The sequence below is a fragment of the Amia ocellicauda genome, chromosome 10 (assembly GCF_036373705.1).
Source record: "Amia ocellicauda isolate fAmiCal2 chromosome 10, fAmiCal2.hap1, whole genome shotgun sequence".
Taxonomy (NCBI): Eukaryota; Metazoa; Chordata; class Actinopteri; order Amiiformes; family Amiidae; genus Amia; species Amia ocellicauda.
The window spans coordinates 21,461,834-21,474,183 of record NC_089859.1 but is presented as its reverse complement, the minus strand read 5'-3'; the positions used below and the strand labels follow the sequence as shown (position 1 = coordinate 21,474,183).

The window sequence follows — 12,350 nt, the reverse complement described above, 5'->3', positions numbered from 1 at the left end:
TGGTGGTGTAATGGTGTGGGGGATGTTTTCTTGGCACACTTTAGGCCCCTTAGTGCCAATTGGGCATCGTTTAAATTCCACGGCCTACCTGAGCATTGTTTCTGACCATGTCCATCCCTTTATGACCACCATGTACCCATCCTCTGATGGCTACTTCCAGCAGGATAATGCACCATGTCACAAAGGTCAAATCATTTCAAATTGGTTTCTTGAACATGACAATGAGTTCACTGTACTAAACTGGCCCCCACAGTCACCAGATCTCAACCCAATAGAGCATCTTTGGGATGTGGTGGAACGGGAGCTTCGTGCCCTGGATGTGCATCCCACAAATCTCCATCAACTGCAAGATGCTATCCTATCAATATGGGCCAACATTTCTAAAGAATGCTTTCAGCACCTTGTTGAATCAATGCCACGTAGAATGAAGGCAGTTCTGAAGGCGAAAGGGGGTCAAACACAGTATTAGTATGGTGTTCCTAATAATCCTTTAGGTGAGTGTATATATCATACATACATACACATACACACACACACAGCTCTGGAAAAAATTTAGACCACTGCAATTGTTTTAAATCAGCATCTCTACATGTATGGCAGCCATTCCACTCCATTCATATTTTTATTTGGAATTTGGGAGAAATGTTGTCAGTAGTTTATAGCATTAAACAAAAATGTTCATTTTACCCAAACACATACCTATAAATACAAATACAAATATAAAACCAGAGAAACTGATAATTTTGCAGTGGTCTACATTTTTTCCAGAGCTGTGTATATATGTATATATGATGTGGCCAGATATCTTTGTGTAAATAAACAAATCAACAACAAATAAAAATTAATATCTAAAGCACTTGTAATATGCAAGCCTCAGGATGCATACTTTAAAAAAAAAAAATAGTGTTTTTTGCTTTTTTATATAAATCATTTTACTTAAAATATATATACTTTATGTTTTTTTATGCATTTCTAAATGTAAAACAAGCTCAAAATTGTGTTTGTTGTTTGGTAGAACACTTGACTGAATTAACAGTGGGTTTGAAAAACGTTTCTAATAGAGTTTTGTTTTCCTCAGAGCACATTTAATTGTAATATTAATTGGCAGCATGGTCTGTCGACCTTCCTTTTAATGAAATTTAATCAAAGCCTTTTCAGATTCCATCTCCCTAATTATTCACTTATACATTGTTTTTAAATCCTGAATTCAAGAGATACAAACCTTCCACACAGTCTGACAGCAACAGTGGTTTAAAAATAGTAAATCAAATCTCCAGTTGCAAAGATCAATGCACACACATTTAAGTAGTAGAAAAGTACGTGTGTTAATCAGCCTATGATTTGTCCTGTTGTGTGTGTGTGTGTGTAGCCTATAGACACATACACACAAATCAAATAGAAAGTGGAAAGGTGTGATATAAACTCATCTACCCACTGTGGTTTTGGTTCTGCGAATAACTTTATTTAAATAAGACACAAGAGCGCTATACTGAAAAATACAAAACAAAAGCCACACACGGCATTAATTAAACCGGCGCTGTGTGGCAACTCATCAATACTGTTCAGCACAGTGGCTTGATATTACAGTGGGACTATATACAGACTCCAGACAAGCTTTTAAACATCGGGTTTTAAATGTCTACACCTTGATGTAGGAGACATCGTAAAATAGCTTCGGTTGATGGAGGACAAACTATGAGTTTTGTTGATCTGACATGATATTAATCTCGCCACAGTGACTTTATCGTCACCAAGCCACTCGTTTTGGAGGTCTCTGGCTGGGCTGCAGAAGATACCAAATTGTGCTGAAGGGCCCAATATATTCGTGAATTTAGGTTTGCAAATCTCTAATTGTATACCCCCCACCCCTCCACACACACACACCCACCTCTCTCAACAACCACCACCAAAATAAAAATAAAGAGTAGTTTGCTTTATTACACCCTTTATGAGACTGAACATGAATGAAACACAAACAGGGACTGAAACGCTTCAAGTTTTGGAACAATATGCAGCGACACCATATTGCTTTTCACTTGTGTGAGTTCATTTGATTTGCATATCATAACTTTAGAATAAAACTTTTAAAACGTGCATATGGTTCACAGTCTGTGCGCTAAAATCAAACTGGACGTGAAGTAGTGGCCAATAGACACTTGTAGCAAAGTTGCTCTATATTTAGTGAAAAGAAAATGTAACTGTGTGAGCAAGACAAACTAAATCCATTGCCATTCATCCAAGGAGACATAAGCAAGGAAAGGGTGTAATAAAACCTCTATTTAGTTCCTGCATGTTGATATAAATCCATTATTATCAATTTAGAGTAACATTCGGTTACTTTTAAAACTCAGAACAACGTTATTTTTATTGCACACAAACTACTTGACCAAAGAAAGAGAAAACGTTAATGGACAACAGAGCATCACTCGAGAGAGAGAGAGAAAACAGGAAAGTGCTCGCTAAAATTGCATCAGCCTGATCCGATTTAAAGCCATTTCTAACCTGGTACGACTGAAGATTTCATAAACTGCCTACCGAGATCAAAACCCAGGACTGTCAGTTATTCAACGTCTTGTGCAGGGAGAGCGTTGGGGCTTATGAAGCATGTCAGCACTGTGTCGAGTTCCGATGCCGTCGGTTTAAAGTCCGTCGTGACGGGGAGATCTGAGCAAGGACACCGAGTCTCACGGCCCGGCAACCCAATTAGCGAACTGATATATGAACCATTGCAGGCGGAGAAACAGGCGTGAAGACCTGCTGAGAAACAAGTCTTTTTAAAGAAATTTAGCATTTAATTCCAGGGGCCGTCGTCGCATGCGGGCGAGGACTGAAATTACGCTGAGCGCCCAAACCTCTCCGTTTCCGTCGAGCCGGGTCATGTCGAGCTACACCGGACACACGTGGAATGTTTTAATGCACAGCCGAGTACCGCACACTTATTCACAACGTCTTAACAGTCATAGAATGAGCAACACCTGAATATCTCCGAACGCCACACTTCTCTTCTTCTTGTAGCTGTGATGTTCGGACAGCGCGGTCCTGCTGGTCAGCGCCATGCCGGCCTCCAGTCCGGGCAGCGCCCCCCCCACACACAGAGAGCACTTATTCCAGGAGAGCAGAGTGGCAGGAGGAGACGGGTCAGGGCGAGAGACGAGGAAAGGCGAGAGCGAGAGAGATAGAGAGAGCGGTGCTTATTGTGGACTCCCTCCCCGGTGTCCGGAGCCACGGACGGGTTCGATACATTCCAGATTACCTGAGTTTAGACTTCGTGAGAAGTACCTGAAGCGGCCAGTCTGAGGGCAGTCTGTGTGAAATGGTTGTGGCCTTTTTTTTTCTTTTTTGCATTGTATGTCTTGAAGTTTAGAAACATAACCTGGATTGAGTGTAAACATAATCCTGAAGAGTACAGCATTTTTTTTTCTTTACATACATGACACAGCAATACACAATTTCAATTAAGGTTTTTGTTTGCCATTGGATATAGAGCTTATTCATACTGTGGATGTGGAGACGGGACACAGGACAGAGAACTCGAATGATCCGACCCACGATGAGTACGAGATGCGTTTCCCTCCCTCCCCCCCTCCCCACAGACCCTCCCTGCCTTCCCACTTCAAACACTTAATGAAGCATGTTTTTTTTCTTTGTTACGCGAGCATGACTGCTGATTACAGACACAGTTCAGAGACGAGTCCCATTCCCTGCTAAGAACAGTTTATAACGATGCTAACGACTCGAGAAGGGTTTGTTCTGGATGTTGCCGCTACTCCATGCAGGTGATTAAGCGGGACCGGGCCGGTGTTGGGCAGAGGCCCGCTCTGCCAGGGACTAAAGCACCGCGTATTGGGGGGGCGGTGCGTGCTCGTCCGGCGCCGGGTCCTGAAGGGGGCTCAGCTCAGCGGCCTCGTCAGGGTCTTCTGTGCTGGTGCTGACGGAGACGGACACGGACACCTGAGGGGGGGGCAGCTCAGCCGGCGCGGTGCTCGAGGCGGCGCCGTTGTCTGCCGCGGGGTCCGGGCCACTGGGGGGCGACATGGACAGCGATGCGCCGGGCAGGCGGACGGGGCAGAACGCGGAGCCGGTGGGGATGAAGTTTACCTTGTTTTTGTCGGGACACGAAAACAGTGGGACTGAGCTGGACTGACGAGAGCTGCGGGGAGAAAGAAAAAATATATATATCCATGAAAACGAACGAGAGAGAGAAGAAAAAAATGGCAACTTAATTTCACTGCGCTGCTGTCGATACAGGAAGCCTCTCGAATGATATTCCATATCTACGAAATAGAGTTTATAGGTTTCATATGTCAATTCAATGCCATGTTCATTTAAGAGCAACATTTTCCCAAGAAACCACAGAACTGCAAGATAAACCAGCAGAGACGTGCTGCACAAATGCAAGGTTTTGCATATCCCTTTGAGTATTAAAATACATTCTGCACCACTCGATGGATCAAAAAGCCTCATAATTTAAGCTTTTGAAATAAAAGGACATCAACATTTTACAATTGCCTGTGATGAAATAGCAAGAACAGGGTTTTTATAATAGAGTCTGATAGCCTATATGTACAGTAAGAACCCGATTCAAATAATCGTTTTTTATATACATGATCTGGAGATTCATAGCTTTAAAGTCATTCATTCTAATAACTGTCTGACCTGCATGATCCCAAACAGACTGAGTGGAGGGGTTGCAGACTTGGCTATCTATAAAAACTATACAAAAAAAAAAAAAAAAAAGGTAACTGATCTGCAACTGAGCTCTTGCCCAATTAAAAAAAGTATTTGATCAAAGGGAAGTCCTTTATTGCAACTACAGCAGTTTTGAAGAGCCCATCTTGTCAGAGCAGCAAAAAAGGAAAAGGAAAAGGAAAAGTTCAAGACAGAAACGGACAGCAGGGTCTGTGGGATCAGAACAGGAAGTTCGAGCTAAAAACACGACCTATCGAAGCACAACAAACGTCTAACTCTACAGTCCATTGTACACTTGGCCTCCATTTCACTGCAGACGGCCTGGTCTCTCCACGCGACTCACTGCTGTGTTGGGATGAATACAAAAAGTTACTGCTGTATATTATATATAGAGTCACATTATTCAAGACTCTTGAACAGATTACGGAAATCCAGTGTGCACTCGCATTAATTCTTATACACAAGAACCCAAATTCTTTTGGGGACCTCCACTGACATATTTCTAATAGGCTGGTGCCTTTATTACTGCTAGTTACATTTGTCTCCAGAACTACAAACCACAAGCGAACTGGTGTGATTCATAGAAATGTACAGCTTCTGCACAATTCAATCGGACAGCACAAACACTACAATATTTGCCATATTTAAATAGCAACAAACAATGTTAATATTACAAGAGCACCTGTGCAGGTAAGTATAAGGTTCGCCTGTGGAAATTACAGTCCTATGCATATTCTGTTCATATTTAACAACTACCAAAGGACATCTGATGAGGTTTTGTAATTATAATTTATAAAATCATGTGAAGTTGCCTTGAGGAGGGGTGCATATTAAAACCAGTTCCTGCTCCCCCTGCCTCCGGTGAAAGAAGGTGAAGTGTACTGGGTTGCAGAACGGCCGGCACACAAAGCATTACTTACGCCATCTCCTCAAACACCTTGACCCTCTCGCATCCCTCCGGGGGCTCGCGTTTGAACATGTAGCTGTTGTTTGGTTTGGGCGAGGAGGCAAACTTAGGCAGAGGAGAGCTACTGCCACTGTCTGAAAATGGAAAGGAGCACATTTCAGTGGAGTCACTCAGGCCTGTGCCATGGACGGGGCAGGCCACAGCGCTGTAGGGACTCCGATACAAACACTGATCACTTCTCAATTACAGCTACAGCACCGCTCAATTCTCAAGATGGTCGATTTAGATTGGATTATTTCAGTGCTCCGTGAGATTAGATTCTCTGAATTTCATGTTCAAGCTTCGCTGCTCTCATTGGTTGAACTCTTACCAAGATGGCGAGATCACCACATTTATAAAAGCTCAATACGTCAGCGTTTGCTAATAAAAATAGATCGGGACTCTTTCTGAAGATATTGAGCCACAAAGGGAGAGAAAACTCCTGCAGTAAATGTTCTGCAGCAGGAGGGGACTGTCAGAAGTGTACAGACACAAAGTAAACAACAGGAACTTACCCCTCTCTGGTAAAACTCTGCTTATATAATTTATATAACTAATAACTAACCTCCCCCACTGTACTGGATAAACAACGAACTACACAAACACAGCTCTCGTTCTTTACTGTGAAACTTTTAGATGTTACTACGCAATCCTACAGGAAAAGAGAATACAATTTATGTCAATGTTTCAGGGCCCTCGGTGGATGTTTTGCAAGAGACAGAAATACCCCTTTGTTCCTAAATCACCCCCATTAATCTAGTGTTAAAGTTAACATCAGCTCAAGTCCTGAAAAACCTTGATCTTGGAATAGGAGGAGTTAAAAGGGTGCATTTAAAAGCAATATCTGTGATAGTATTAGGCGGACACAGACATGTGGGGCAGGTTAGAAATCTTTATACGAAGCATTATTCCACTGTACTGCTGCCAGAGATGCCCTGTGTTCACTCACAGAAAAGGCTTTCTATGAAAGATACTGCATGTTTTGTTCACGGTTTTCCACAAGCAACTCAATCTATTCTGTCCCAATTTAGCTTCAAACAGCACCAGACTCCAGCTATACAGAGAAAAATAAATCTCCAGAGCTTCTTGACTGTCCAGAAAGCAACATCTGACTAAAGAGTGGAATGGAGCTTGTGTTTTTAATGATGAAACCCAGCCCCTGACTTGGCTGCACTGCTCAGTGTTGACGTGCTTGCAAACACTCTAGCACAAAACAGATGCTCGATTTTCGACAAATATGAGCTCAGCATTAGTCTAGGAAGCCTGAGTCAGGACAGATAAACCACAGGGAAAGTACATGCGCTGTAACACCACAAAACAGGAACTAAAGGGGTCCAAACCAAGGCCTTAAAATCCACAACTTCAAGCCCACACATATGGCAGAAACTTCCACTAGAGAACTAGGGTTAAATCGCTACGTTAAGTCACTGCTGTGTTGCATTTCTGTGAGGTTTTACACCTAAATAAAAGGGAAGTTGTCTTCTCTATTGAACATGGGATGCCTGCTGCTGAAACTATCCTTCAAGAGGTCATCACAGGGGTTCACCATGGGCCCACAATGGGACCTGTTCAATTGTGCATTTCTCAAAACACCCGTCAGCAAGACCGCCTCTACACACTTTCTCAGATACGATCGCTAAAGCACCACAGTACCGAGCACCTACCATCCATTCTATCCATCCTATCCATTGTGAGAGTTTATTTTTTATCTGCTTGCTTGGATCCAATAATTTTAAGTTTGCCATGACGCAAACCGTAAACAGCCCTAAATTAGCAGAAGATTCAATACATTTCGATAATAAACCATAAGACACATTTAGCTCCTCATTTACTTTGAGAAAACTCTACAAGGGTGACATTTAACCACTGTACCAGGAATAGAAGACATTATTGCTTGTGTAATTCTTGTAGAAGTGGCACTTAAATGCTGACGGGAAACATTTCTACATTTACTCATTACAAGCAGACTCTTGTTTTTTTGGCACATTTCAATTAATCTTTCTATAGAAACTCTTGCCAATCCTTGATCACAGCGATTTGAAGACTGATGGGTAGCAGACGATGCGAGATTTCAACAGAGATTTCAGTGGTTGCGGAGCTAAAGCTCCACTTTGAGAAAGCATGCTCGCCACTCATTAAGTCTCTTTGCACGAGTCCCGTTAGAGATGTTTGTCGCATGTCGACATGGAAGCAAACTGTTCCACGTTTTGTCTATTTCGAATTTGATTTTCTTTCGGTTCACAGCACACACACAGGACTGCACGACTGGGACTGCTGAAGCCAAAGTGTGAGACGTGGATGGCACTTCGAGAGTTCATTTGTGAGAAGTAGGTTCCTTCTCTTGCACATGGAAACCCTTAATTCAATCAGCTAAGGAAGACTGTGTTCAGCCTCTAGACTAACCTTGCCTTCAGCACCTGATAATGTTCTACCACACAAAGTGCCAGGGTTTTTAAATGGCACAGCGAGAGTTGGACTGGATACTCCTAATCGCTGCCAGAGGTTTACATAGTAGGTGTGTGTATAATTTGCAACTAACGAAAAGTAAAGACAATTTAATCCTGAAGTTAAATCATTTTGACACTGGTCACCCTGCTAAAAGCATCAAGGCTTTCATATGGCATGAAAACATGGACCTTTATTCAAAATAAGAGTCTCAGATGGCACTGTACGGACGTCACACTTTGCACAGTGATCACGTTTTCTAACGTAGACAAGGAGGGTCTATCTGTAATCTGGGTTTTGTCAAAAGAAAACCAGTCGAACCAAGAACGTTTTCACCGATCAGAGAAGAAACCAGATATAACAGGAAAGAACAGCAGTGATGTCTCGCCACATCTATGAAATATACACACTATGTCTGTGTATGTGTGTGTGTGTGTGTGTATATATATATACACACACACACACACACACACACACAAGACATGACAGAACCTGGTACAGGACCCCGGCAACACAGCTCACACAACACCAAAACAACACAAAACCGACACGCCAATTAATCCGCCGATGTGGCGGCAGAGCCGGGGAGAGTTCGGTGCTGAGTTCGGCGCTCACCTTTGTCCCGGTCGTAGAGGAGGTCCTCTGCAGAGCAGGGGCTGCCGTCCTGAGAGCCGGGGGGGCAGAAGGGCGAGGGCGAGTGGCTGCTGCAGCTGCTACTGCGCTCCGGCACCGAGGGAGTCTGCGTGTCGATGCTGCGCGTGCTGCTGCTGCGGTGCTGTGGGGGGAACGGAGCGCGCCGGCCGTCCGGGACGTCCAGGGGCTGGGGGGGCAGAGAGAAGGGTGTTACGCTGGCAGGAGGCCGTCATCGCGCTCCGGACCGGAACTGCAGGAGGCCACACAGCACAGACCGGAGCTCGGTGGCCTCTAATGTCAATTCAGACCTGGATTTAAAACCCACCTGAGAACCAGGTCTGGATCTGGCAGGAAGAGAGCAAAATTACATCTGCAGGAATCTAAGATGGTTATATATTCATGCAGAGACAGTTAGACAATTTGTAAAGTTTACGATTACTCAAAGCATACACTGTTACTTTCACAATGTTTACAGACACAGAACAGGGTCATATTTCCATGAGGTTTTACAGAACTGATTAAAGGCAGTTAAAACAGATTCAGGGTCTTTGTTTTACAAGATTAAATACTTGAAAACTTGAAAATGAAGCTCTGCAATAAATCATGCATTTGATCATTTTTAATCCAAGTTTTAATTAATCAAGTCTTACGACACCAAAAAAGTTTGGGCGCTTTCCAAATAAAGCACAACAGGGCTCGTCTTAAAGCAGGACATGACTAATGACGACACTTGCATAAGGATAATGAACTGGCAGGGAAAACCTTATCTACTTGCATATATAAAATAACAATTAAAGCCTCCATAGCTACATTTGTTGTACGAAAAAAAAAAGTTTTAAAAATATGTAAAATCTGTGAGATTAATTTCATAGTAATGTTATAGAAGAAATCAAAACACACTTGACATGATTTTCACCTCACAATAAAACAGTTTAATTCAACAGACTAAAGGTCGTTGCCACGTACTTCCTGGTTAGACACGCAAATAAGCTTTTCCAGAGGACACAAATTAAGTGCACTGATCCACGTCTTCCCGTCGTTTTTCATGGGTCAATATCAATCTAACGCACATCAAATCTGACCGATCCCTACGAGGTCTGATCGAACCGATCTACTTTAAAAGAGGATGCGATAAAACCTGCGGTCCGAGCAGGAACAACACCCCCTATTTAAAAATCCTATCCACAACTTACACAGCTGCTGAGTCAACATTAAATAGCATTACTGATTAAGAAAACAAAAACAGTGCCTCTAAACACTCAAGGGTTACATACGGACACGAATATGGTTCTCTTTTTATCACCTCTGTGCCACAGAAAACCACAAAGAAAAGCAACGCCTGTGTGAATCCATTCTTCATGAGCAGAGCCGTATGCCACAATGGAGAGATAGTTCCTCTCGGGGAATCCCAGCCGTCCGCAGCTCAGACACTGATATGGGCGACAAGTCCAGGACAGTATGGTGAATCATAAGAACAAAGTGTCCAATCGAGAGGAGGCCATTCGTCCCATCGTGTTTGTTTGGTGTCCATTAATAACCGAGTGATCCAAGGATCCTATCCAGTCTATTTTTAAATGTACCCAGCGATGTGGTTGAAGCTGAAAATTTGGGGAGTTTGTTCAGATTGTGACAACGCTCTGTGTGAAGAAGTGTCTCCTGTTTTCTGTCTTGAATGCTTTGAAGCCCAATTTCCATTTGTGTGCGTGTGTCCCTGCTGATCTGGAAAAGCTCCTCTGGTTTGATGTGGTCAATGTGCTTAATGATTTTGAAGACTTGAATCAAGTCCCCACATAGTCTCCTCTGTTCCAGGGTGAAAAGGTTCAGTTCCCTCAGTCTCTCAGTAGGACATTCCCTTCAGACCTGGAATAAGTCTGGTTGCTCTCCTCTGAACTGCCTCTAGAGCAGCGATATCTTTCTTGAAGTGTGGAGCCCAGAACTGCACACAGTATCCAGATGAGCTCTAACTAGTGCATTGTACAGTCTGAACATCACTGCCCTTGTTCTCAATTCTACACTTTCCTGTACACACAGATATTTCTCTTTCTCGTCATTCTGAGGAACAATAGGAACATGAGCTGTGGACCGTTCGGAAAAGACACCAGCAGCAGCTTTAGTTACCAGGAGGCAAACGACCGACCTGCCTTGAATAACAATGGAGCAAAACCAATCTTCTCATTTGCAGCTCGTAAAGCCGGTGAATAATATGAAAATGACCCAAGTGCCGGTCCTCGGGAAAGTCATTTGCTGCGGCGTATTAAGCCGTTCATCATATTGTCAGGTTTAAGAGCAAGCAACCTTTGCAACAAGTTCACAGTGGCTCTCCGTCTTCCACTGATGGGAAGTGATGCAGGGATATTGATACTCTGAGCCACGAGACATGTTAACACGCCGTTAAAACCACCTCTGACAGCTGCTGTTGCTTTAGCATGGGATTGACCCCACACTCCCTCTCCCAACACTGATAAGTTCATCAATCACGTTTCTCAAAGCCTTCACACGTATCAAGCAAGAGAGACGGAAAGGAATGTATGTATAAATATTAAATAAGAATAAATAACATTAGTCTTAAAATTCTCAATAAAAATAGTATTCTTGTCAGCAGAGAAAAGACTATAAATACTCCGCTGGTATTCCTTGGCTGAAGGCCTCTCTCCTGGTCATAAATAATGCTTTTAAATACGTAGAATTTCATGATAATCAAAATAGATGCTTTCACACAAAACCGTCGGACCCGGGTGGATGTTCAACTCACAGCACCTAACTTGTTCTCCAGAAATTCGAGACGCACTGTGGCCTCCGTGTCTGCGGCATAAACTTCCGGAAGACACTTTCAATCCACTTGGCATCGAGCCTCTTCTCTCTCTATTTATTACAATTAATCCACTGTCTTCAAAGTCATTAAAGATTTGAAGTTGGCAAGATAACCTGCACTTCTGTAGCACAGTACTGCCGGCACCGCACTGTACAGTAGGCGTCACAACACAGACTGCTTTGTGGCGCCTTGCTACCGCCGGTCTCCGTGCTCGAACCACCCCTTCGTGATTGGTGAAAACTTAAGAGTCTCGGCGGAGAAGAACCGGAAAATATATAAACGGACTTCCTGACACTTCAGTCATTTCCCACACAGTTAAATGAAGAACAGCAAAACGAAACAAAATATGACATTGGTACCACATTTCCCTGGATTAGGTTTATCTTTCTGCATCATGAATGATACTGTACATAGCCCAACACCCCTCACAAAGCATAGGAGAACGGAGTCCTATATACTAAACAAGTCTCGGATATTACCTTGAGTTCGTCTTTCTCTCCGCCGTCTCGGATGAAGACCTTCTCAAGCTCGTGGTTGATGCCCTCCATGCTGCTGGGCACCCTGGAGATCGCAGACTTTGGCACTGGAATGTTTGTCAATGGCATCGGGACCGATCTGGAAACAGCCGCCTGCACGGTTCGAAGGAAAAGGGAAGAAGATTGAGGGCGGAGAGAGACGGAGATGGAGCGGTCAAAACTCTCCACAAAAACAGAACTCTTGTAGTAATTTCTGTTATGGAAATAACATCTTTAGTTTCTCTTTTTCAAACCTAGATTTCATAATATTTGTGAAATGCATACAGAAAATTGCCACATCTGTAAGGCT

At 43.3% G+C, this 12,350-nt stretch overlaps 1 protein-coding gene across 2 annotated transcripts in view; it reads right to left on the bottom strand.

Annotated features, from left to right (window-relative positions):
* Nucleotides 1-1,440: 1,440 nt before the first annotated feature.
* Nucleotides 1,441-12,350, bottom strand: part of glcci1a (glucocorticoid induced 1a) — a 35,228-nt gene continuing 24,318 nt past the window's right edge. For both annotated transcript variants that reach the window (XM_066715520.1, XM_066715521.1), the window contains exons 5-8: nt 12,005-12,154; nt 8,696-8,900; nt 5,610-5,730; nt 1,441-4,150 (exon numbers count right to left, since the gene is read on the bottom strand). In XM_066715520.1, the coding sequence (XP_066571617.1) occupies nt 3,829-4,150; nt 5,610-5,730; nt 8,696-8,900; nt 12,005-12,154 (798 nt within the window). In that variant the 3' untranslated portion in view covers nt 1,441-3,828. The remainder of the gene's footprint in view (nt 4,151-5,609; nt 5,731-8,695; nt 8,901-12,004; nt 12,155-12,350) is intronic.